The sequence below is a fragment of the Pungitius pungitius genome, chromosome 9 (genome assembly GCF_949316345.1).
Source record: "Pungitius pungitius chromosome 9, fPunPun2.1, whole genome shotgun sequence".
NCBI classification, from domain to species: domain Eukaryota; kingdom Metazoa; phylum Chordata; class Actinopteri; order Perciformes; family Gasterosteidae; genus Pungitius; species Pungitius pungitius.
The window spans coordinates 20,930,050-20,956,293 of record NC_084908.1 but is presented as its reverse complement, the minus strand read 5'-3'; the positions used below and the strand labels follow the sequence as shown (position 1 = coordinate 20,956,293).

The 26,244-nt window shown below is 46.9% G+C and overlaps 2 protein-coding genes across 6 annotated transcripts in view; both read right to left on the bottom strand.

Moving 5' to 3' along the window:
• The window catches only part of lgals2b (lectin, galactoside-binding, soluble, 2b), a 155,802-nt gene that overhangs the window by 50,644 nt on the left and 78,914 nt on the right, over positions 1 to 26,244 (bottom strand). Inside the window, exon 1 of one of the 4 annotated variants that reach the window (XM_062564345.1) lies at positions 6,759 to 6,762. The exons of the other annotated variants lie outside the window; for them this stretch is intronic. The gene's annotated coding sequence lies outside the window, so the exon portion shown is untranslated. Of the gene's footprint in view, positions 1 to 6,758; positions 6,763 to 26,244 lie in introns of those variants that run through there. 4 annotated transcript variants of the gene reach the window in all.
• elfn2a (extracellular leucine-rich repeat and fibronectin type III domain containing 2a) overlaps positions 6,760 to 26,244 on the bottom strand; it is a 71,714-nt gene continuing 52,229 nt past the window's right edge. For both annotated transcript variants that reach the window (XM_037471889.2, XM_037471890.2), the window contains 4 exons: positions 17,891 to 18,372; positions 17,107 to 17,256; positions 15,677 to 16,671; positions 6,760 to 15,382 (listed from right to left, as the gene is read on the bottom strand). In XM_037471889.2, the coding sequence (XP_037327786.2) occupies positions 13,786 to 15,382; positions 15,677 to 16,671; positions 17,107 to 17,256; positions 17,891 to 18,082 (2,934 nt within the window). In that variant the 5' untranslated portion in view covers positions 18,083 to 18,372 and the 3' untranslated portion in view covers positions 6,760 to 13,785. The remainder of the gene's footprint in view (positions 15,383 to 15,676; positions 16,672 to 17,106; positions 17,257 to 17,890; positions 18,373 to 26,244) is intronic.

Genomic DNA, 26,244 nt, shown 5'->3' with positions numbered 1-26,244 from the left:
ATTAATATATATGTATATATACTCCAAACACAGCATGTATATACTATATATACAGTATATGCTGTGTTTGGAGTTGAATGAGGCATTTGTGGCTCGGATTTGTTGTCACTTTAAAAGGCAGAGAAAAACCTACAGGGAACATTGCTAAACACATCAACAGCACTTCCTCCCTCATATCAAATGCTGCTTCATGCGACTCCCCTTTGCATTTTGAGTCCACCAACACACCAAACAGGCTGTCAGATGAATGTGTATGGCGCTGTGATGTGGAGGAAGGGCTCCTTTTTAAAAGCTAAAGGTCTGTGCTAATGCATCTCCAGTCATTCTGTGAGGTGGTGGCATTGGAAGCCTTGATTTAGAAATGTAAATGTGCCTCTCACGTTGAAAGGGGGATGTGTTAGCGTGTCATCTGAAGGTTCAGAAGACCATCGCAGACTAAATATACTTTAACTCTCAAAGATCTCAGGATCAGATACAGCGTCCTGTGACAGGAACGAAGTGGGATGAAACCAGCTCCAGTTAGTCATAAAAGAGCTAAAAAAGTCTACATTTGTATTTACAGAAGGAAGTGACAGTAACTTGATAAAGCGAATGAATGTGTGATTGACAGCCAGGAACGTCTGCTCCATGAACATACAGGAAATCATGCAAATATAACACTTTATTTCATTTATCATAAGGGACATTTCTTTTATACCTTTAGTTCTGATAATAATTACAAGTCGTCATTGCACACTCCCCGACCGCTTACAGAAAAGTCTTGTCCCTCCCACCCCCCCTCCCACACGTGCCCCCCCCCACAAGAGAAACACATAGAGATAACAGGCTCAGTAGAAAAACAGTCACTTGTTCCTACGGTTTGTACAAAATTCACAGATTTTTCTTGTTTGTTTGCCTCCTTTGTTTAGTTTACACATTTCCTCTCTGACAGGCAACCAAACTGCTGTAAAAGACACCAGCAACAGATCAAAGTACACAAGGTGAACACAAACAGGCCGCTACAACACAGTGGGTGTGTGTGTGTGTGTGTGTGTGTGGGGGGGGGGGGGGGGGGTTAGTGGAGACAAATGATGTTCACATTTCACCTCATTGTCTGACTTTCATCCATCGTCATGCATGTCACACCACGTTGTCACGGTTACCCTCCGATCGGTGGCTTCACATAACAAACTCAGCTCATGATATCCGGCACATTCATTAGAGGATTACGTAAGGTTTAGAATAATTGGGGAATGTGCTGCTGTTTGCTGCTGTCAGTAAACGACACGTTTATGCTGTACACACATATGTATATAAATATATTTATAGATATATATATTTATAGATTCATCTCCTCGTGATTGCTCACACAAATGTTTGGCTGAAGGAACTCGTCAAAATTGAAATAAAATGCAAATATATTATGAAGACTGGCAGTTTTCTTGCTGTTTGTTTAAACATTTAAAAAAAGATTTAAAGATTTTCTAATATTTTAAAAAAAAATGATGAAATGGAGTAAAATATGGATCACAGGAAGAAACGTTGTAAAACATGAAGTCCTTCGCCTGGGCGGTAATGACTGTAAATGATTTTAAATCAACATCCCACTAATGGTCCCTCCAGGCTCATCCCACTGATCCACAGGAAATGAGTCATATTCCCTCAGTCTGTCCCATGAATACAAAGATGGACAGATTGAGTTCATAGGACCTGCATTATTTTAATCTTAGGTCAAAAGGTCACAGCAAGGTCATAACGAGGTCACCTGAACCGGCTCCCCCATGTTATTACAGGGCAATTAAAGAAAATACAAAAGGCACACCATAAAGTAATGTGCAAGTAATAGCACACATGACACACATACACACACACACACCAACATCATTAGGATGATTGAGAATTAACTTCTCTCTCTTCGTCTCTACTAATGATTTCATCCCTTCCAGTTGCATTAGATCTAAAGCAGAGATTTTGACCATAAACTCATGTTTACTGAAGGAATAAATCAAGAGAGAAGTAGAGTCATTTTCACATAGATGTCTATGGGAGCAGAGGAGTCGCCCCCTGCTGGTCACTACACAGAAGTAGAGTCATTTCCTCATAGACGTCTATGGGACAGAGGAGTCGCCCCCTGCTGGTCACTACACAGAAGTAGAGTCATTTCCTCATAGACGTCTATGGGACAGAAGAGTCTATCTTGGAGAAATGTAAGTTGGATTCAGGCAAACAAAAACATTTAAGCAGCTTTAGGAGAATATGTCATTTGTTATCACAACTTCTCCCTTCTTGCATAACTTTGAAATGTAAAACTCGTGACAGCGTGACAGACCTTGAAAGTATTCAGAAAGTAGACATTTTAAATTTTAGATTGGTATATGTTTTAATGACAGAAGAGTGCACTGTTGGCGATCAAGGAGCAGAAATGGAAGGCAAAGCCAACAAGAACAAGAGGAGAAGTGAGGGGGGGACTGAGCACATGACGTCTGGAGAGGGGCAGGGGGACGTCCGTCTCCATCGCTGAGGAGGAGGAATTGGCTGGCAGGGACGGACGTCCTGTGTTTTTTGGCTTCTTTTGCAAATCATCACTTCTGAGAGACTATTGTTGGCCACTAATTGAGACGGGGATGATCTCTCGGCAGCGTGAGAACACAGGGCCGATTCGTAGTCCACCAGCGTGCCACTTGGGGCTATCGCCATGGCAACAGCTGGAGATGAGGGCTGAGAGGACTGATTACGCTTCTGTGATTAAGGTCGTACGGCGGCTGATGGAGCAAGTTTGTGTGATAGCGTTGTGAGAAGTGTTTAAGCGCTTTCTTCTCAGAAGATTCTACTGTAACTATGGAGACACAAGTCACCTATGAAAGGTTGTGTAAAAGTAAAACGTTGGGTTATGAAGACTTTCGTTTCACAAATAGAGTATGGGAACACTGGGTCACATCTGTGCGCTAGGGAGAATAATAATGAGTAAATTCTAGCAATCTATTTTTCCACAGGCCAAGTCATAAATGGAACCTGTCAATTAATCTTTGTGCTGCGATTGACCAGCTGCAAGTATTATTGGATTAAACGTTCATCGCGTTGATCTTATAGACTCAATATTATGTAACCATTGCGTGTGCTCTGGAAATCCCCCGTGTAGCACACAGATGAAAGTATTACGTTTCCCCCTCCGTCTCTGCTGCATGGGGACTGTTGGACTGTTGGTACACGTTTTAGCACTATCGTACAGCCCATGTGACCTCACACGTTGTCGGAGGTACAGCGACAAGGTGATTAAGCTGATGACCCAAACAGCAGACCACCTTACTCCGACTTAGCAATACGGCGTTTGATAGACAGCAGCTGTGAAAGGAATGCGTGTTGGACCCTTCTCTTCATCTCATCTGTTCCTGTCAACGCAGAACGTCTCGTCAATAAAAAAGGGACTTGACACAACGGGTTAAAACTGCTATCGCCAACATCTGATTTACATTTAAGGTACCAGAAGATATCAATGTCATCTTAACTGCAACTTTGTTGAGCCCCAGCCTCTCTGGATTGGATCATATCTGGTCTCTCTCTCTCAGTTCATTACGTCCAATCTGGGTAAGTGGCTCTCAAAAACTGCGTCATTGATCAACTCAAAACGGCCACACACAAAACCAGGATCACAAAATCATGCAAACGCACGCCGTGCACCAGCCCCCCCCCCCGTGATGTGCACGTTACACGCGGTAGCGGGAATTACTCATCTGTGGCACAGTGGCACTTTTTCTGTATGTGTTCATAAATTACCACGTCAAAATGAGAGGGCGTATGAGTGAGAGGTGCCGGAGTCATTCGAATGATTCTCTAGAAGTGTGCTGGCGGGGAGGGTGGGGGGATTGTGAGGGGGGAGAAATGCTGGGGAGGAATTGAGAGGGACTGAGATAGGGAGAAGAGGCGAGGAAGAGGACGATCGTGGTGCCCCGAAATATCATTTTCAGCAAAATCTCATTACCCCGTCTCCAAATAACTGTCCCGTTTTCGCTGCCCGGCAACAAGATCACATTTTACATCACATGTCATTTAGCTGACGCTTTCATGCAAAGCGACCTACATTGCATTTTAACCCATGGTTTACTTTTTTGCCTGGGCAGCAATTAGGGGTTAGGTGCCTTGCTCAAGGACACTTCAACATGGCACATGGAGCAGCCAGGCTTCAAACCGCCAACCTTGCGGCCCGCAGCGCATCCCACTACTCCATGCGCCTCCATGCGGCACCGTCGCCATTTCATGGTACGCTGCACGCTTTTCCTCTTTGGCATTCGTGAATGGCTCCGTTCACGTTCTACGGACCTTCGTCATCGCGCTAGGGCTCAATTTAAGCCCTACTAATGCAAAACCCTGCATGCCCACTCTGCCCCCCCAAGCCAAGAACACAAGTCTCGGGGGAACTTAACGTTCTCTCTGGGGGCTAAAAGGTTTTATTGAGCTTTCTAGTATAACCACAAAGTAACAGCGGGCCATGTGATGCGATGTGAGGACCAAGAAGACATATTTCACCTCGATGACTTGAGAGCATCTCAGTTGGTGGGACGGGGGTTGACCATGGCCCGAGGACAGGTGTGCAGAGTTCCACCACTATGATATCCACTATAATGCTTAATAAGGTCCTTACTTTGGAGCGTCGTTAAAGCACAGTCACCCGTTTAATTAGCTGCCTTTCACATCGTGCGGGTTTAAGAGAAGACAGATGCGCGCTGCTGGTTGTTTAGTGGGGTAATTATTTAAATTGGAGCCGCATGCAAAGCAGAAAGCGGTGGCGGCGTGTGATGGGAGCGAGCCCGGCTCCCTCAGATCAAACGATCCGCGTTCAGATGATGTCTCTGGAGGATGACATCACCGCCTGCAGGCAGCCATTTCCTTGAAAATTCAGCAAATTAAACCTGTCGACTGTAAAGTATAACAATGCTCACATTTCATTGCGCCGAGCCGGATTTTAATGAGACAGGTGTCCCCGGGACACCTCACGCGTTTGATGTTTGCGTCTTTGAGGTTCCCATCTGACTGGAGGAGGCTGGCTGAAGAGACTCACATCTCCTAACTGTGGCTAAGATGAAACTCTCAGCATGGGCCGCGTCACCATGGCTATTCATTTTGAAAAGGTGAGGTCTTATAGAATAAGGGAGGGGAGGGGGGGGGGGTTTGTCACATCACATTTTGAAATTGAATACAGTAATTTCCTGTTCATGGATTTCCGTTTCTTTTTAATCTTTCTGTGGAAGCTCCCTCCACTGCCTTCCTCTCACTGTCTATCTCCACGCTGATGTCAAATGGATTGATTGTTCTGGGGAGGTCATTCCATTATTTTTGGTGTGTTGTGTATTTTGACACGTGTGCGTGCATCCCGCTGCGATGTGTCCTCCTTACAGCACTCCCAATACGAAGACGGCAGAGTAAAATGAACGAGACCCCCATCTGCTAACTTACAGTCTCGGCTCTTCAGCCCCCCCCCCCCCCGGGCATCTACAACGAATGGCGGGGGATGACGGCGTGGCATCTCAAAGGCCCGCTGACCACCAAAGAAAAAAGGAACCGTCCAGGTCTGAGGACAGGAGAAGACAGAGAAAGCCTGATCCCCCAGGAAGACGTAGTTCAGGACGTGGTGCCGACGAGCAGCAAAGAGTCGTCCGTTACGTTTGTGATCTGTCGATATATTTTACATTTACCCAGCATGCACGCTCTGAAGAACCAGTAGTCGGGCAAAGCCAAATATAGACTGATTACAGATTGCTGCGCATTTTGAATAAAATGAGAATAGCTGGTAACATCCTTAGCCTTATTGCTGTGAAGTACCAGAAGAACACAAGTACACAATTTCAGTGGATATGAAAGATGAGTAATAGACCCAAGAAATGAAAAGACGAAATCTCATCCAAGCAACGAAACATCGACATCTCAAAACCCTGAGTCATGTGCACTCTAACATGCTTTCTGGACCCTGGACCACTCTGTTCGAATGCCTCTTATTACCTTTGCAGTGTCCCCCCCTCCCCCCCCCACCAAGGAACCCATTTGCCTCGAATGATTTTCCAGGGTTTGTAATTGCCGAAGCAATTGTTACTTAAGTGGTGCTCGAGGAACGAGGGGCGGCGCGCTGCGGCACGTGGTCGTTAACATCTTAATCTGCCGAGTGGATAACGCCGCCTTCTCCTTCGCATCTGCCGGGGCTTCACTGTGAAGTTAGCAGCCCCTGGGTAACAGCTAACAGCGATCTGCCTGGGAGCTGTTAGCGTTTCATGTCGCCATTGTTCCACCAGGACAAAGTGATTTAAACACTGGAGGACACAAAGCCATTACACACACTGGGATTCACCCACTCGCATTAAAACAATCACACACACTTTTGTAAAGCAGCGTCTCCAGCTGATGGTGGTTGACAGGCGTTAGTCTCCAAAGAAAGTCACAACGCCAGAGGGAAGGAATTGTGAGCTGCACCGATATCTAAATTGCTAAATTAGCTCAACAGCTCACGGGAAACGGCTGCAATGATGCTGTTATATTAGCAAGGACTAACACATTGGATGTGTATAAAAACTTAACCAGGTGTGTGCAGGGCCTGTGATGCTGAATCATGCAGCAGGTGGGGCAAGTTTCTGGCCAACGCGCTAGCTAACCTGCTGCGCTAATGCTAATCAGGTGTGAAGGGACAGGAGGGTCTCTGGAGCTTCCGCCATTCTTTTAAAATGTCACAAATCCGCCAAGAGGCCCGCCCTCCTCTGACTCTGATTGGTGTGTTTCAGGTCTACGGCCAATCAAACCAACGATGGCGGTGAGTATCACCCAATCAGAGGCAGAACAGGACCAGTCTTCACCTAATTCGGATGGGTTTGTTTGCATGGGACGCTGCATTGAAGACAACGCGGAAAATACTATTTCATTCTCAAATACGGGACGATTGCTCACTTTAAGGGACGAGTGGCTGTGTTAGCAAAAAGTGTGCGTGTGTTTGTACGTGTGTTTGTGCTTAATTACGAACAGTGCTTGCGTGAGGCATGACATATGTTTATTTGTTGTGATTGTTTGCATTCAGAGTGCAATTGTGCCAATGATGTGTGTACAAAGTGGACAGCATGCAATTACAATCCACGTGTCAGCGAGCGAGACACAGTGTGTGTGTGTGTGTGTGTGACTGACAGCATGCATGGGAATGAGCTTGGATTTATTGGAGAACCCGGCAGACTGCGAGGCAGATTAATTGAAATGAGATCCTCACAACACAGCCGTCACTCCGTCGAGAGAGGAGACATTCTAACAAAATCCCTCACGCTCACACACACACGCACACACACATACACGCACACACGCACACACACACGCACACACACAGCATCATGAATGCTTCTCTGCTGAGGAGGCACTCGTGTGGAGCTGCACCGTCAGACTCGACAGGTTATTTGAAAGCACAAACACGCATACACACTGTCACACATGCACCGACGAGCACTCACACACTCACACACACACGTGCGATGCTCGGGATAAAGCGAATCCTCACAGCACAGCCGTTCAATCTTCCCAAAAAGGACGTGCTGGAGCTCTCCCTGCTGTTTTCTCTCCTGACAAACGAGGCCCTTGAAAAGGCCAGTGGTGACGGTTGTGTTATCCCTTCAACACGCCGTGTGCGTGTCTGTGTGCGTGGGTGTGTGTGTGTTGTGTGTCTGTGGATGGACAAGCCTGTCTTCCACAAAATTACCTTCCATCACTGCTCAATTACACTTCAAGGGGAAACCTCTCTTCTCCCCAAATACAGTTACAGGTTAATAACGTTCGTTGAATCAAAACAAAACGCACTACAGAACCACTTTGGGCTGAATGGCCGAATCCAGAAACAAACCTCAGAAGAAGCATCCTTGTATTCTTGATGGTTTGGGGACCTGTCCTCCTCCCTATGTGGACTTCCACTGACTCATTTCAAACGCTAATGTAATTCAAGACTTTTTAAGAGAAAACATGTAAACTTGATTCATAATTGATTGTATTCCTAAATATTTACAGATAATTGACTTGGATGAAGTTAATTTAAGGCTTAAATTAAGGCTTCTTTTGTTGTTCTCAAATAGTATCCAGCATATGTGCGTCCTGTGGAGTTTTTTTGTCGGACAGATCAGAAGAACCCATGACAACGCCAGATGTGACATTCACAATCTCACACCAACACACACATCGTTTTAACAAAAATGGGAAGTGCAGCGCTGAAAATAAACACACTTGAGCAAAAAGAAAGCATTGGTTGTACAGAGAAATAGCAAAATAAGCACGAAGAACACGGAGGCTTTGAGACACTCATTTCTACAGATGTTTGGTTCCTCTCGTCTGCACATAAACCCGCCGTTTTGGCACTTTTTAAGACCACGTGTGTCTGTAAACGCGGATATAAAGAAGTCCATATTTTGTGTGGACAGGTGTGAATGCGGTGTGTCGTGTGCAGGTGTTTGTGTTTGTGTGTGTGTGTGTGTGGGAAGGTATATGTGTGTGTGTGTGTGTGTGTGTGTGATGTATACTCAGTTCTGCATGGAGAAGTATATGGTGTGCGTGTTCTCACATTTCATGTCCATATAGTGTAACTCTAAGCTATTCAAACACGTACAGTATATTCATTGATTCTCTACATTAGCGTGTGTGTGCGATTGTGTTAGAGTGTGCGTTTGTCACAGTTGGCCTCCGGTAGAAACTCCTCCACTTCTGTTGTTTGCTGGGTCCACACGGGGACCCCCTCCGTCCCCAGTCCTCGCCATCCGGAGGACGGTGAGTCACATGACCGACGTGTCGGGTCAATGGACACGTAAACGACTCGACTGCAGACAGACGCCATTGTTCACGGCTGAAGCGGAGTCCTGCTTCCTGTTCAGAGCGAGTGACACTAGGACCATCTCACACTGAGGGGCTGGCGCTTCCATTTCCTCTCCAGCGTCAGAGTTACATACAAAAATGTCAACGAGGGGCATATCGGAAAGGAAAAAAGGTCCTTTCTTCTAGGCAGAGCCAAAGAGTCATCGACACTCCGACCGCCCTGTAACTACGATCAAGTGTCAAATTCAGCCAATGGGAGCACACCTCTGCCGAGGCATGGACGGGTAAATCTCTACGGCGCAAGTTCAAATATCTTCAGATGATGGAGTGTGAAATGTGCACATTTGAGGTTGGCTGCAGGTAAACTTTTACAGTGATTCTGGACACTTTGTGTGGGAATAAACTTTGCCGTTATAGTTAGCCACCTTTCTGCGGTTTAGCGCCTGGTTCATTGGTCCAGTGAGCTTCTTGCAGTGCTCTGAAGGTAGCCTTTCAAACCGGAGGTCCCTCCTCTCATGATCGAGACCTTTGGCTCTGCCTACCGAGATCCACCACAGACGGAGACACGTCCTCCCCCAAAGGTACAGCAGCAGTCCAGTCGTGTTTAACCCCCATGTGACTCAAAACTGAAGACACCAACTTGTCCTGTACCACAATTGAATTAAAAAGGGCAATAATTGGCATATTATTGTCTTCATAAGGCATTGGAAGAAATGCGGTATGTAAATTAAACTACAGAACTATTGTCCAGGAGCAGCGGGCTGCGGGAGAACATTTTGAATGAAGTAGCTGAAACATAAATGTAGCCCCGGCTGGTTGTCTCTGTAGTGGAAAACAGGACTGTCCCACCCTGTCACATTGTAGCATTGCACCAAACTGCATTTGATGTAAAAAGGTAGTATATTTTACATGTTCACAACATAAATATAGTAGCTTATTCTGTTAGGCTGAACAGAGGGAGATTTTTAAATGGGGACAAAGTTGTGTTAAATATCTATGGACATTTTGCTGGGTTTAACTTCTGTCCCAAGACTCCCATTTTCTGTACAGATATTTACTGATGTAGGAGCTGAGTTAACAGCAGGACCGTAACCTTGTTAATGGTGAGGGAGGAAGGGGATGGGTTTTGGACATCTGGACGATGTTTTCATGCTTAAATTACTGAACCAAAGTCCATGTGTCCACTAAAAACTTTTCCCGTATGTATTCACCAGTTTAAGACCACCGTGCCTTTCCCAGGGAACCATTGCATTCATACAGTTTCACTGCCAACGGTCCTAAAGCATCATGGCCGTTGATTTGTGTTTCTTAATGAGCCTCCACTGAAATGAGAAGCCAAACTTGCAGCAACGAGTCCCAGAGGCCGACAGCAATATTGTTTAGAAGAGTGTGAAACCTTCATGATGTAGCTCGAGGCGCATAGAAATTATCCACACTAATAAAAAGCTTGTTGCCTACTCGCCGGAGCTGTTCCGCCCAAAGCTGCAGTTCATTACAAAAAGCGCTATCCTGGCGTAACCCATGAGTTGAATGGAGTGATTTTGTAGCTGGATTTGCAGTTGCAGAGGTCCTCTGGGAGTCACAGCTGTGGACTGACAAGGTTTGACTCCAATCCTCGGAGGCTTCCACAGGTTGTACCGCCTCAAATTGTCCAGATTATGTTTCCCTCTGGAAGCCTGGGACTGTCAGCTATCGCCTCACATTGATTCACCATTGCTGTTAATTGGAGGGAAGACACACGTGCAGTCCCTACGGTTCAGGCACTGTACATCCTTCAGTCTCAATTTGAGGACTGGAGTCAGGTTCCCCTTGTTGGTTGCCCAGTAAAAAATAAAAATAAACATTGTGTGGATGAATACATACTAAGGAAAGAATATGTGAGCCGAGGAAGAGGAGCAAGGCTCGGAGGGGTGATCTGTGCAAGTTTTGGGGTTTAAAAGAGAATACTGAATAAAGCTCTCTAGCAGATATATGAGAGATATGTGGCAGTTGGACGCACCCTTGAAAAAAAGTAATCCCAACTCTATTCACCCCATTCTCAAATGAAGCCACGCCATTATTTAAATATCGCACGGCACTACTTCCAGACTGACTGATGGAGGATTTTTTGGACCTAACCTGTACCGGCAGCTGCCCGTGGAATTTCAAAACTGAAAACTGGGCTCTTTATAACAACTGAGCGCCAGGGGGAGATTTCTCTGTTTTTTTATTTGGTCTCACCCACCAAAATGAAGTCTTATTTATCTGATAGCAGAGTAATGAAGCGCTTTGGACATCCCATTGTGAGCGCTGGTGGGTCTGCCACCGATGACAGAGAGAGGTCAGAGGGGAAGTCATCGTTCACAACAAAAAGCAGAACAGTGGCTGTAGCGCTACTGCGGGAATAAACGTTGGGCTGATGCAAATATAATTTTTTTTAAATAAATCTTTAAGCCCTTGAGGTCGAGGATCGTTTTCATTAAACTACACTAATACTGCCGGGTGAAGCTATTGTGTTCTCACAGCAACTAAACATTATTATTAAAAAATATGTCCTCAAGGGTCAATCAGCTTCTGCCTGAAACAGTTCCTACTCGCGAAATAATCCATTGTGTCTCCTTTTACTTCACAAAAGATGGATCTGCTGACATTCTGAAGAGAGACACATTTTGTAGAGTGAGGTCATTGTAGGTCGGAGAGTAAATTCCACATAAAAAAGAGACTGAGGTGATTTCAAGCAGTGTCGCCACGGTGATAACCGAGTTCTGCCCGTGGGAAATCAAAAAGAAATAGACTAGTCCTTCCTGAGCGAGGACGAATATCGCCCAGGACACCAGATCCAGAAACTAGCTCACCCTCACCTACTAAAAACCTGCTCGGACAGGTTGATGAAGTCTGACCGTAGGTTCTGTTTTACCGAGGATCACGAGAAAGAGTTTGGACCGAGCTGGTTCAAGAATGAAACGAGGGAGGCAGCAAAGAAGGCGGCCGTTGTTATTTTCAATCAGGCTCCCTGTCGAGTTAATAAAATCAGCACGCTTCTCTGACCTCAGTTGATGCTTTGGCATCAACCTCCGCAAATGACTCATTAATTTACCCCATTAAGTTAGACAGAGGTGGCGCGCTGGGGAAAAAACACGGAGGGGAGTGAATTAATTAGACATTTTAAAACACATTTCATACCTTATTTTGATTGAGATGTTTCCCATTACAGAAGGAGAGGTCAGGGGTAAAGGGCTTAGAATAGGAATGGTGGGCAGGAAAGAAGTACAGCTAATTCTAGATGCATAAATATTATTTATATGAATGAAAAGTACTAATCATTTGTGCCACTTGTGTGTGAGTACGTTCTTTGCATGAATGCGAGTGAGGAAAACGTTTGATATAAGCATGTTGTATGGTTTGTAATAGTACCGAGCCTTGCTCCACTGTTTTTCAACAGATTTCATTGCTACACCCATGAAATCCAACCCAAATGTTACAAAAGAAATCAAAAAACTACCCAGCCAATTATATTCTTAGCCATTGGGGCTGTTTTCTATTAACCATTAAAAAGAGAAAGACCAATACAATAAATATAACAGGAACTTGTGAAAGCACACCTCTGAAGGGCACTTTGGTCCATAGCTCCAGCCCAGAGCGAGTCATGCCGTCTGAGGTGGAGTTTATCCCTCAGGCCTTCGCTCCGCTTACCATCACCTGCATCTCCCTGTGTAGTGGAGGGAGCGTTTGACATATCCAGACTTTGTTGCAACCTTGCCTTGAGCAGACACAAGGACCGTATATTGTCTCCTGACTACTGGAAAAAATTAGATGCAGCAAACCTCTAACATGCTCTCAATACGCCAGGATTCAAAAATGTGATTACCGGGTGCTTTAATATAGGAGCACATAACACCTGTCTTGCCACCCTGCACAACCCATGTGGCGTGACACACACTATTGAAATGTAAATTTCCTGGCTCATAGCTTCCCACATCAAAAGAAATTTGCTGCAGCTGTAAAATAGGAAATGGGCTAGGAGGAAAAAAGGCCTGCAGGTCTTGAAGGGTTTTTCCTCCCGTTATCTGGATAGACAGATGGGCGGGTTGGGCCAAACACATTCCTGTACACTCATGCATACAACTCCCCAACAGGACTGCTATCTGTATGCAACGCATCTCCACTAAGCTATCCACTTTACAAGACTGAGAACAATTGGCGACCCGGCCACAACCCCGGTCTCCCACCCCACACACCTGCATGCACAAACTATACGCCCTCACGTGGGTGAACATATGCAGTTAGGTGTCTCGAATCGATAAGCATGCTCGACACACACCTCCCCGACCAACTCTTTCACTGGATAATTGCCAGGAAGAACAATTAGCCTGATAAGTATCACTTAATGTCCTCCCCCAAAGAGGGGGATTCAGGTTACTTTAAAACAAACGCACCTAATTCCTCATCCTGCTCCCTCCCTCATTATCTCCCTAAATGGTGCTTCTATAGGAGAGCAGGTGTTGCGGTGCAGTGGAATGATTGTTTTGTGAAAGAAGGTTTGATGGGATTAGAACCGAGGGGAGAAGGTTTGTGGGGGGGGGGTTGCCTCTGATGAGACAGCTGAGTTACAGTGTACCAGTAATGAGGTAGAAGACATTGCTTGCTGCTCGTTAGTGGGGATTCAGCGGGGCCTACGGAGGCCTGCGAGGACCAAAGTGCCCAGTAAGAGTTAGCCTGCTGAAGAGCGTGATTCAGTTACCACTCTTATATATCGTATTGTGCTGAACACAGCAAACCTCAGAAACAACATCTTAAAATATCACTGTATTGTAATAGATTTTTTTTTCCAAATCACCCAGAGAATACCTCCTTAACTCTGGATCCAGCAGGGGAATGAGCCAGTCGGTGGAAATGTCACCATCATCGTCCATCTTGCTACATTAAGATCTAGTCCTAGTCCCACTTCAATAGTGTGCTGTTGGCATCCAACCTCAAACTCTCCCTGACAGCATTTCACTCAGCAGCCTCTGCTCACAGCTTCTGCTGAGCAGAAACTCCCTTCCAGTAGTCCAAAATATCATGAAGGTCCTCGTCCTTGGCAAACTGCACCTTCTTGCGCAGGGCGTGGCCGGCTGCTATATACGATGCTTCCTCTCTGGGGCTCTTCTTGTAAGGTCGGAATCTCTCCCAGATCCGCAGTGTGCTCTCAGACGAATACTCTGGGCTGGAGGAGTAGCCAGAGCTGTAATTGTGGTGGCGAGAAGGTGAGAGCTGGGAGTAGGCGGCAGTGGCGTCCCTCTTGGTGCGGCCCAGCGGCTTCAGGAAGGAGGCCCTCTGGGCTGATGAGGGTGAGTCGTTGCCACCCTCGTAGTACAGCGCAGGAAAGGAGTGCCGGTGCTCGGAGCTGTGGTAGTCCGGCTGAACCTCCAAGTGATGCTGCTGCAGTACGGGGCCAACACCTGCACCTGCACCTCCACTACCGTTACTGCACCCCATTCCACCCCCGTTCAAACTCACTCCACCGCCATTTATCTTTCCCATCCCATTACCGTTGCAGCCCCCTACTCCGCCCTTTCCTCCATTTCCACCCCCGCCGCCACAACCCACGGGACTTCCTTTTTCAGTAGGGTACTTGGGCGGATCACTGCGCTGCTCAGGGATATCGACACTGTACACCCTGTTGCTCTTGAGCGGTCCCGCAGGCGGGGCACCACAACGGTTCTTCACCACTGAAGTGTCGGCGCTCAACTGCCTCTGGAGGGGCCGCACTGCATTAGCCGGGGGTGGGTCACGGTATGGAGGGGAGAGGAACCCCCCACCGCTGATGCCCGGCCGCTCGGAGAGGGGCATGACAAGGGGCACCGGCGCCATTGAAGGTGGGTGAGGTTGCTGATGTAGCTGAGGATGAGGATGTGACTGGGGATGTGGCTGAGGATGAGGCTGGGGGTGAGGCTGAGGCTGGGGGTGAGGCTGGGGATGAGTCTTTGGATGCACCTTGGGTGAGGAGGCCATGATCTGATCTCCAAGGTGACCTGGAGAGAGGGGCAAGAGGTTGCGAGGGAGGGAGGCAATGCAAGTTTGTGGCTGGGAGGAGGATGCAGGGTTGCCATTGTCAGCCGTTACAACATTAGCAGAGGCGTCCAGCTTGAGGGCATCAATGCAGTTGTTGATGATCTGGTTCACCTTGTCCACCTCCTTGGCGATCGTAGAGATCTCCGACGCTGAGCCACGGCCATCGTCATCTGAATCCTCCCTCGCCTCTGTCCCATTCTCAGCACCTCCTCGCCTATCCACAACTACTTCCCCTCCCATCACTGCTCCGACAGCTCCAGGCCCAACCTCCCTTCCTTCACCTGCCAGTCCCGCCGTCCTCACGTCCATGTAGTTGCCCTTGCCAGCCATGGCCTCAGAGAAGGCGCTGGCCATTTTTTCCACCTGTGGCAACGTCGAAAGGCGGGAGGAACTGGTGTTGGCAGAACCGTGGAGCATGCCTGTGCTGGAGGAGGCAGACGGGGGCAGCTTGCCTCCTGCTGCCCCCGAATGGTGGTGCTGGTGATGAGCTTGATCCTGGAGACGCTGCATGGCGCCAGGGTCATTAGCCACAGCAGCAGCCGCCTCAGGGCCGTACCTGAAGAATAACAGATCCACAATAGTTACACGCAGTTTAATTATCTGATTTTATAATGTGTGTATCGTTATCTACATAATCCTAAACAGCAGGGTTGAAAAATTGTTGAACATTATCCTTTGACAAGTGTAATATGTCCTCTCTGTGATTCCATGGGCTGACAGAATCCTCGCTGTTTTATTTAAAGTTAATGTGGTTTGAGGAAACAATTCATTGTAATGGAAAAATATTATAATTGGGCCCTTATATAATGGGGCCCTTAAGACATGACAAACATTAAAACTTGTGAAGTACCTCATCTCCAAAATAGTTTTCTTCACACAAATGGCCTTCTGCTTCTCTTCCTGGATGCGTCGCCGCCGGAGACAGTAATAGACCAGTCCAAGCACAATGACCATGCCAAACAGACATCCCAGGATGGTCATGATGTAGTGGGTGGTTGTGGATGGATTGACTCGGGGGTCCTCTGGTCCCATGGCCCGTGTGGTGAAGGACAGACAGGTGTGATTGTAGTGTTGGGATTTGCTTACGGAAGCCACACAATAGGTGTAATTTGTGTGCGGTTTTAATTTGTCCAAAGTTAGTACCTCCTTCTTTTTTTTAAGGGGCTTGATGTCTTCACCAAAACTGTGGTTATACTGTGACAGGATGTACATCTTACTGTACGGTCGCGGGATCTGCACCATTAGGGTAGCGGTGTAGAGGGAGACGGTTTGAAGCTTCATGGAAATCTGATGGGTGTAAGTAGGGTCAGCGGTGGACGATATGGTCGGTTGGTGGTACAAACCCTGGTCGGGGTTGTCGAAGCCCAGGCCTGATCCATCTTGATCGGGTGTCTGGGAAGTCATTCCTGGTATTATCACACCATCCCGGCACATGGATAAAAGGGTGTAACGGGCATTTCTTCCGTGTCCGGGCACCGGGCTCAGAAGAGGATAACCATTCATTTCCACAGGGGTCTCGCACTGGAGGCGGTCGTAGGTGTGCGTGACGTTGTTAAACGCCTCCAGCCAGGTGAGGAAGCTGTAGAGGTCACAGCCACAGTGGAACGGGTTTCCTGCCAGCTCACACACCAGCAGCCTGTTGAGGACAGTGAAGGTAGACGGGTCCAGACGGGCCAACTTGTTGGAAGACAAGTCCAGGCTGCTGAGGCTCGGGCACTCCCAAAAAGCGTTGGTGGCAATGACCTCAATAAGGTTGTGTTGCAGAAAGAGGCACTGCATTCGACCCAGGCCTCGCAGCATGCCCTCAGTCAGGTTGGTCATCTTGTTGTAGCCCAGCTGGAGAACCTTAGACCCAAAGAGAAAATTCTCTCCTTCAAAATTTTACAAAACAAGACTCATCGCTTTCATTTGGTGGGGGTTTGGTCCAACGTTGGCTCAGACAATTTCCTGCCGTGGCATTTTTCATCACCACTAGACACATCAGTGCAATTTGCAATAGTATAGCCAGCTTTTTACAGATTTACAGAGTCTTTGTTTGGATGATTTCAAAATATATTTGTAGCTCAACTCCAGACTAATGTGCAGAATTGTGTAATTAATAATTAAATTAAAAATTAAATTATTTTACATTAAATTTGACATAAAATAAATAATTAAATAAATGAAGATATATATTACAATGGCAACACAATTAAAAAATAAACACAATTGTCTGAATGGGCAAGAATGGCGCTGGAAAATTGTTGGTTGTAAATTAGGAATAAAGTTGTGTTCTCTGACCTGGAGGTTGGCCTGTCCGGCAAAGGCCCCGTCCTCGATGTAGCTGATCTCGTTCTTGGTGAGATTTAGGTCAGTGAGGTTGGTGAAGCGGTACATGGAGGTGAAGAGCACAGCCTTGAGTTTGTTCTCATTCAGCCTCAGATCATGGACCTGCGGGAGACGAGAGAGAAGATGACTTTGGGTCATGCCTTCCGCTCTGGGAGCTAAGGAGGAGAACCTAGGCACTTTGCCAGCAGCCTTTTAGACAGCATACTTGTGACGACTAATTCCCCCTATTGTGCATCGGGTCACACTCTGTGTTTTCAATCCGTTCTTTTTCGCATGCAGCTGAGCATCCAACCTGAGATGTACTCTGCACTGGATAATATTAGCCAACAATGGCCCAAAACCACTCTACGATTGTTGTATTCATTCTACGTCAGACACATGAGAATGTTGCCGTCACTGGTGAAGCTGGCAGAATGATTGGAATGATTATCATAACATTTTATTAAGAAGATAAAACATGCATTGCTTTGAGGGCTTTTGAATATTGTATTACAGTCACCGTCCTATTATTAACCAACACATCATCACAACCATCACAAGTGCACAACAAGCCGCAAACATCATTATACTCGCCGTACAAAACATCAGATTCACTTGAAGCTCTGCGAAAGCCACTGTTTCTGTTAATGGCATGTGCTCTTTGGCTAACACGCTGTAGCTCGGAGCGCATGACGACACACAGTTTAATAGCGCTGCTGCGCTTGTGTAAAAGGCCTTCGGCGAGATTCTTACTGACCGTGCTGTTGATGTGCTGGGGGATGGTCTCGTACGGAGGCTGGTTCTGACTGCAAATAGCCAGCCAAACGTAGCCTTTATCCCCCTCAATCAGCCAGCAGTCGCCCTCCACCAGGCCGGGGAGGTGGAGGAGCAGCAGCGCAGGGAGCAGGAGGGGGAGCCACGGGGAGGACGAGGCGAGTCTGCTGGCCATGGTTCGGATGACTGAGATCGCCTCAGTGGAGAGGACGGAGAGAAAGGAGTCGGAGGGAAGGAGGCAGCGGGCAGCAGCTTTCAAACAGGAAGGGCTGCGGGTCAGCGGCGAGCGATGTGAACGGGAGAAGGGCGTCTTTGCAGCGATTACAGCTCAGCCTTCAGCATGGCGCCAAGTCCTTTCCCCATTTAGGTGTTCCACGTCAAAGGGTTTTGGATACTGTCTCCCCAGCAGCTACTCATGGCCTCTGACACCCGCACGACTCGACAAGGCTGGTGGGGAAATAATCCCTGTGAGAGAAAAGCAGAGGGTCAATTAAACAGAGAGAGAGACAGGGGGGGGTGGGGGGGATATTTACATTAATAAGGATAATAACAAAACAAAAAGTTATAATATCGTTCTAATAACACCAAATGAATTTGAATGATTGAGTTGAAATGTGTCCCTATGCGTCCCAATCACTTCAATAAATCAATTAAGAGTCATGAGTCCCATAAAAACCCAGCAAAAATATTTTTACTTTTCAAATGAAACCACGTTTTTTTCATCATGAAAATAACCTCCGATGAGAACGAACCGCGGCTCCTTTTCACACAGCAGCATGCGATGCACAGAAATGGAAATCGTTAAACCAATGAAAGCAACACCGCTTTCCTTTGGTTCTGTTGTTGTTTACGAGGCTCGTCGGCTCGCAGAAGGTTCTTTTGTTTGGACTTGGAGGTTCATAATGAATCAGTGAAAATGTAACCGCTGCATTTATATAGGCGAAGGAGGGGGGTGTAATTTGCATGTTTAACAGAATACTAGCTGACATTTAGCTATTTACCTCTCTCAGGGGATTAACCGTGGATTAGGCTCTAATCCAGCATAAAATGTGAGGTTTCTCATGGCCGCCGCTCCCACTCTTTTAATTTGTTTCCAAAGTTTTGATTCCTTCTGAGGGGCAAAGTTATCGAGCCACAGCGTGAATGGCAGGGGATTCATGGTGGAAACCACTCAGGAGCAGAATCTTCTTAACGAGCCAATCCTCCTGACATCAGCCCTCGTTGACTTGGAGTTTCTGTTTGACTGAAGACAATCGTTACCGTCTCTGTCCCTGGATGAAGGTGTTGATGTCACCTGTTCAACCACCTTCACCCTCTCTCACCTTCTGCCACCAGACCCTGGGGTCCGTTTGGACCCGAACATTGTGTTGGTTTCTACCGAGTGAAAAAGCGTTAACTAAAGGTTTGTGTCGTGTCCCTCGTTGTGTTGCAACTCGCCAGCCGGTCGTAACACAATGAAATAGAACTTTGCTTCCTGGAGCCTTTTTGTATCTTTTGTATGAATGCAACAAATAAACAGCATTTGTATTCAGGGAATTACACACATACTGTAAATATAAATATTGCGATGCTTTCATCAGTGGAACACGGGCTCCATCCCCTTCAGCGATAGAAAGACTCCGCCAACATCCATTCAGATGAAAATCCTCAGGATTGCCACTTTGAGTACGCGCCACGTCTCCATTTTCAAACACATTTCCCTTTTGGCTCTGCCAGATGAAGAAAATATAACCTGCTGTTGGAATGGAAGCGGTCACATGATGCAACCCAATCTACTCGGGAGTAATGGATGTCAGCTAAACCGGCCAATCCCGGAGAGCCTCTCCTTCCCCCTCGTCCTCGCTTAGCCCCCCAGTCACTTCTCATCTCTGCAGAAAACACCCCCCAAAGCGTCTCTCAGTCCTCTCCTCAAGTTCCTCCTTCAAATTGGTATTGACAATTCAATTCCTCCACCAGGGGCCCCCAATTTAACTTTTGACCCGGCGCTATTGTCACAGTCTCCAAAGGCAGGTGTCCCCTCGCCACCTGGATAATTACTAAAGTCCCTCTTTAATAAAGTGTTCATCAGTGAAGCAGAGTGTGTGTGTGAGAGCATTACTTTGTGACGCGTTGTGATGAGAAGAAGCGAGTGAAATGGATGACGTATGAAAAAAAAGGAGGGATTGGACCGTGATCTCTTGTCTCATCCGAATTCCTTCTCTTCTCTCACTTTGAAGACACCACCAGGTCTCCTTGTTGTTAAGGAACGGACTAGTCGCTGGCACAATTTAACGGGATTGTTCGGACTCGGCGTTTACTGACTCGATTCAGAGACGAGTCCAGTCAAGACAGCGACGGCTCTTTTTAGTTTGAAGATCCTTTAATGATCTAGTCCAGGCCGTCTTATCATCGTCTCCCTCTGCTGTCTCCTTCGCTTCTTCTCCTCTTTCCCCTTCTTTCTTCTGTCGGCTTTGTTTTAGGTTATTTTTTTCTCTTCCTTTCAAGTAGAAACACAAATGAATATGCTTCATCGCCAAAACGCAGGCTGACACCCTTAGTGTGCAATCTCATCCCCCTCCTTGCTGCTTTCATCACATTCTTGCCATTGATTTTATTTTGTCGAGAAGCCAGCGATGAGGCAGCCTTCATTTTTTTTCTTCCTTCTTTTCTCCTCCGAAACTGGGCTCCCTTTGTGTTTAATTATTATCCCTGATAGCTCAGCTTAATTAAAGCGTTGCATCTGAAAAACAACACTAATGATGTCAGGTCATTGCAACAAATGGAAGGTTCCCAAAGTGGGAAAAACAAAGGTGTTTGTCCTGGTTGGAAAAAGGCCGGATACAAGAGAGAGCTCTTAATCTTGGAATTTTAGTAATAATCTGTCATTTTTTATTCCCTATAAAGCGCTGATCAAAACGGTCAGTGGCACAATGTTACAATGGAAGCTTTAAAATACATCTTCTTCATGATTGATAAAATCTACATTATCATCTTCAGAAAAGCTTTGATCTGCGAGGAAAGTTGGAGCGCTGCTACAATGTTATTGAAAAGGCAACACAGATTCCCTCTCCAATGGTTTGAAGATTTATCAAAGGCAGAAACATATTGCTTCTTTTACTACTTGTCTTTTAGTTACACTTTATCTCCCACAGGATTCATCAAGAGCACACAATGTTTTCCTAGATTCACTTCTGTGTAGCAGCGGTTTTTCATTAATAGTTGTACTCTACTTTTCTTTCAAATTAAAATTCTTTTCTCTTCTTATAAACAGCTTCACACATTTGATCACTTGCTGGATTGTGTTTAAAAGGAACACATGGTCATCGGGGGAAAACCCTCAGACGGGTGTTTCTGTGCAGAATGTCGTTCCATTCGATAGATGCGACCTCACTTATAACCACATTCAACCATGTCGCCCCCCCCCCGTCCACTGTGATTCCAACAAGGAACCTTAAGAACTAATACATTTTCTCAGTGAAGTCAGCGGGACAAAATTTCTTTCCAAATAACTAAAGAACACAAGTAAGTGATACAGAGTTTAAACCATCAAACCATCCAGCAGGTCCATCTTCGGTCTGACAGACGGACAATCCCTCCAGTCCATCAGTCAGCAGTGGGTAGCAGCGAGGGCGCCGAGGATTCCGGCCTATTAGCGCTATCTTCCCCTCCCTCCAACCAGCCAACCAACCAGCCAACCAACCAGCCAACCAACCAGCCAACCAGCCAACCAACCAACCAGCCAACCAACCAACCAACCAGCCAACCAACCAACCAACCAGCCAACCAACCAACCAACCAACCAACCAACCAGCCAACCAACCAACCAACCAGCCAACCAACCAACCAGCCAACCAGCCGGCCTGCGTTACCTTCAAAGCTGCTGCACTGTTTCCTTCGATTCCTTTTTCCTGGCTGCTGTCTCCTGTCTCTTTTCCTTTCGAGCTTCCGAAGCAGCTGCGGGATGCAGAACACCGTCCGTCAGCCTCCATTCTAACACGACTCTATTGTTTGTGTCTGCCTTCCTTTCCTTTCCCTGGTTTCAACCGACACCCGTCTCTCTCATACCGGCTGGTCAGTCATCAGTCCTCATTGAAAATACCGTTATTCTTTCTAAGAGAAAGTAAGATAGAAATCAATGGTACAAGAGGGGTTAATAAAAAATAAATTTAAGATAAAAAACCTCTGACAAAACTTGATAATAAAGGTCATGAATATTTCAACAACGGTGTCTTCGGGGTAATTAAATCTTGTTTTAAAATGAATTCACAGCGACGTAGAACTGATGAATAGCAGCCTGCTATTTCTGCTCTCCTTTCATTTCCTCTCTCCTCCATCTCAGATCCACTGATCCGGTCTCTCTCTCCCGTACGTTGAATCCTCTCCTTCTGTTGCTCTCTACCCGAGTACTAAGTCTGGTAGTATTCGCCTTTAATAGAAAGTGTTTGGGTCTCATTAGATTCCAATGGAGTCCCCTTTTCGCCCCGATGTTCCCGCTGTGTGCCTCCACGTAGCTGCGAGTGAACTACAACTGTTCCTCCATCCTTGTGAGGACGAAACGAGCCTGGAGACCTGAAAAGATGCCGCGCTGTGATTGGGCAGGTCCCAACGGGAAGTCTGCCATCACAGGGAGTCATGATTGACTAATTTGACGCTGAAAGGATTGCCGTGGATGGAAATATAAATACGATGCTTTTGAGGCAGCGCTCTCTCTCCGATTTCTCCCCCAGATTTGAAAATAATGACATCCAACAAAACCAACAGCAGTTCTTTGTGAATAATCCTCATCTTTCATTTTTCATTGGGGTGGGTTGATCAGATTTCGATGCTCGTTAGGGCGGAACTCACAAGTAGAGCAAGAGGCTCGCATGCAGGTGTGCAATTAATCTAAATGCAGGAACTCATGAGCCGTCATCACGGCCTCACTGTGCTGTTCCTCTGTGTCTTAATCACTCGTATGAACCCGTGCAGGACCGCTCCCCTGCAGCTCTGCTCAGCAGGTGGCATGAAGAAACAGCCCTCCTCTGCCCCCTGGGGAGGCAGCAAGGGGTAGAAGTAGAATAAGGAAGAGAGAGCGGGAGTAGGAAGGGAGAGAGGGAGAGGAAATGCATAACAGCGGGGTGGAATAGAAGCGCCATGACTTCCTTCATCCGTTTTAATTCAGCCTCCCCGTCACTGCAGCAGGTTAAACCACCCGGGGGGGTCTACGAGGTTGACCTTATCATGGAAATGAGGCATCGGTTTAAGGGGAAGAGAACGATGACGTGATGGTGGAGACTTATTTATCCTTTTATTATATCTGGCTAGTTAAAAGAAAGACTGTATTCATCCCTCTTAATCCGGGGGGGGAAGGAGGAGGCGTTTGTGGATGTGCTACAATAATAATCCACTGTGAACGGCTAATTGTTTGTCCTCTCTCTATTGTTTTTGTTTGCAGCTACACGGGAAAGAGGACATGGCACCACATATGCACACATTCACACATGCACACATTCTTACATGCACTCCTGGAAACCTTCCCGTGTGAGAGCTTGGCTCAGGAGCATCTTATTTACTGGACGTGTTGGTGTATTTTCGTACGCTGGGAGGAGACTTTGCATCGAAACGACAAAGCTGCTGTGGGGAAAAGGGGCCTCACCAGAAAGAAGTGCTTCTCGCAGTTTGTTCACTTTCATAATTTTTTTAATTACAATAACAAATAATGAAATAAATAATGGAGCACGCTGTTGGTGTCTCATGTGACACCTAAAGTCAACGAAGACTTAGACTTAGATATTAAGGATTAAGGGCGTAGTTATTTCATCCCCTCAACCCGATGCCTGAAAAAATGACTTTAGTGGGAAGCCACACAGGCTTCTGACAATCCAACACAAGCATCAGCCTGCGCACCCCCCCGTCCCTGTGTGTGCAGACGAGTACAGCACTGTGGGGCGGGGGGGTGCGCAGGCTGATGCCGGGGTCCGGGGGGAGAGTCATCCGTCAGTGTAATTGCATTTAAAGGGACCCGGGCGCTCCGTCTTGTCCTGCTAAACGCGTGGCAGCAGCACAATGCCAACACGTCGTCCCTCAGGACGCCGTTAGTGTCTCAGACGAGTAACGAGGGCGGCAGGGGGCTCCGGGGACGAGGAAGAGGAGGAAGAGGAGGGCGGGGACACATTTGATGTAAGAGTTATGATAACAGATCATTATTGTTTCCAGGTTTTTAACACTGACTGTCCAGAAATGTAACTTTTTGTTTTTTGTCCTGTCTCAATGAGACTAAGATGCACATCATCATCATCATCATCATCATCTTAGGGGGCGATGGTGGCGCATGGAGTAGTAGGCGGTTCGATTCTCTGCTGCCCCATGTGCCATGTCCAAGTGTCCTTGACCAAGACACCTGACCCCTAATTGCTCCCCAGACAAAATGTATTATTACATGGGTTATAATGCAATGTAAGTTGCTTTGGATAAAAGCGTCAGTTAAATGACATGTGATGTAATCACAGGATGCTCATCATCATCACAGGATGCTCATCAGCTGCCGCTATGCAGATCTGAGCAGGAAACCACAGGAAAGGTTTTTCCTTTGCAGACGTCACGTTGCATCCAGGTCCTTTGCATTCACCCTCCACCCGATAGACCCCCGTCAGGCTCCACCACCCAAGTCTACGGGTTGCACCTCCCAGCATGCATGTGGGCCTATTCATGCCGGGTAAAACTTTGATAGCAGAAAACACAGCGTTTTGAAGCTGATCTAAAGATTCAAACCCTAATCCTAACCTGGGCGGCGGTGCATCCATGATAGGGGGGGGGGGGGGGGGGGGGTCACTTGTTGGGGGGGTTACCTGCATGCAAAGCTGTGATGTGAGTTTAACCTAAAGCTTTTTTTTTTTACTGACAGGAGGGAAAGACGCCTCCTGCTCTGCTGCTTCAGTGATAGCAAAGCCTTTCACTTTTTTAGTTTTTTATCTCACGCCGCGTGGCAGCTTTGAACTGATGTTATTTTAATTGGGAAAGTCACTGCGGGAGAGAAAGGTGCAGCGAGACAGACGGAGAGGCAGGACGTCTGCAGGTTTCAGGAAGACACATTCAAACTTGCAGAGCTAACTCACACTGACTTTCAGACCACTTTGGAAGCAAAAGTAATTAAAGCTGCTGGTAAAAAGAGAATACTTCCGTTTGAACATCGCTAATGAAAGTGATGAAACAAGAAGCAGAAGAAGACAAGAAAAGAGAGGTGAAAACAGGAATTGGAACGGGAAAGAGAAGTTAATCAAACTTTTTTAATGAAGCAGATTTCATCCACTTAAGATGAAACGTGAGGGCGGCAAAGACCAGAAAACAAGTGCCTTCAAAATAAGAGGATTCACATAATTTTTAAAGGGGGGGGTGGCAATGGTCCCTTTGGGGAGGGGTCAAGGCCAGTTGGCAAGGTTTCTTTTTCTCACCTTACATTCGAAACAAAACCTTCTTTTTCTCTTGTGTCTACCAGCATTAACTATGTTTTCTCCCTCGCCCGCCATTGAAAATCGTTGTTTCACTCAGGGCCTGAAGTCCCAGATGTCAGCTCTGCTACTCCTTCCAGTTTTGAACAAACAGCTGCTCCTGCAGTCACACTCAGGTTCAACCAATCAAACAACCCCCTGATGGGCATCTTGAAGGAGCGCTGGTCTACGGCCGTCTTCTGGGGACAGGAACCCTGTCCCCTGGGACGCTGGTACAGAGCGACGATGAGACCTTTGACCCCATGGATGCATCGCTCAAGATGCTTCAAGAGAAACCACTTCTTAGACGGACTCTTGAGGCTTCTGCTCACAGATCAAAATGGCAGGTGGTTGTTCGGACCTTGAATGGACTCCATGCATGAAATAATCTCATGATCATCAGTCTTCATATTGAAGGAAATTCTCCCCCCTCCGGCTTTCTCGAGCGATGTCAGGCTTAACAACCAGGAGCTGTCTCTAAAAGGGAAAAGGTCAGGGAGGGGGTCGGCGGAGGGGGCCGAGCGACGGAAGCAGATGACAGCAAACAAGTGGAGGCGAGGAGCTGTGAAGTGCTCCTGAACATTACTCAGCCTGACACCTTGCTTTACCTTTCCTTCCCCTCATCTCCTACGTCCTACTTCCTCAACTTCGAACTCGCACCCCTTTATTGTTTCTCTCCCCCACCCCTTTTTATCTGGGTTACAGGTTCACTCGTGTAAAACCCCAACAAAGCAAGCTCTCAGTGTCTGTAATTGTATTGGTCTATGGAGGACATGCAGTGGTAACATGCGCTATGCATTGAAATGCCACTTGTATTTGTGGGGTCAAAGTGGGTGCGAGTTTGTACTCGTGCTCCCGCTCGAGGGGGGGGGGGGGGGGGGGTTCTCTGTAT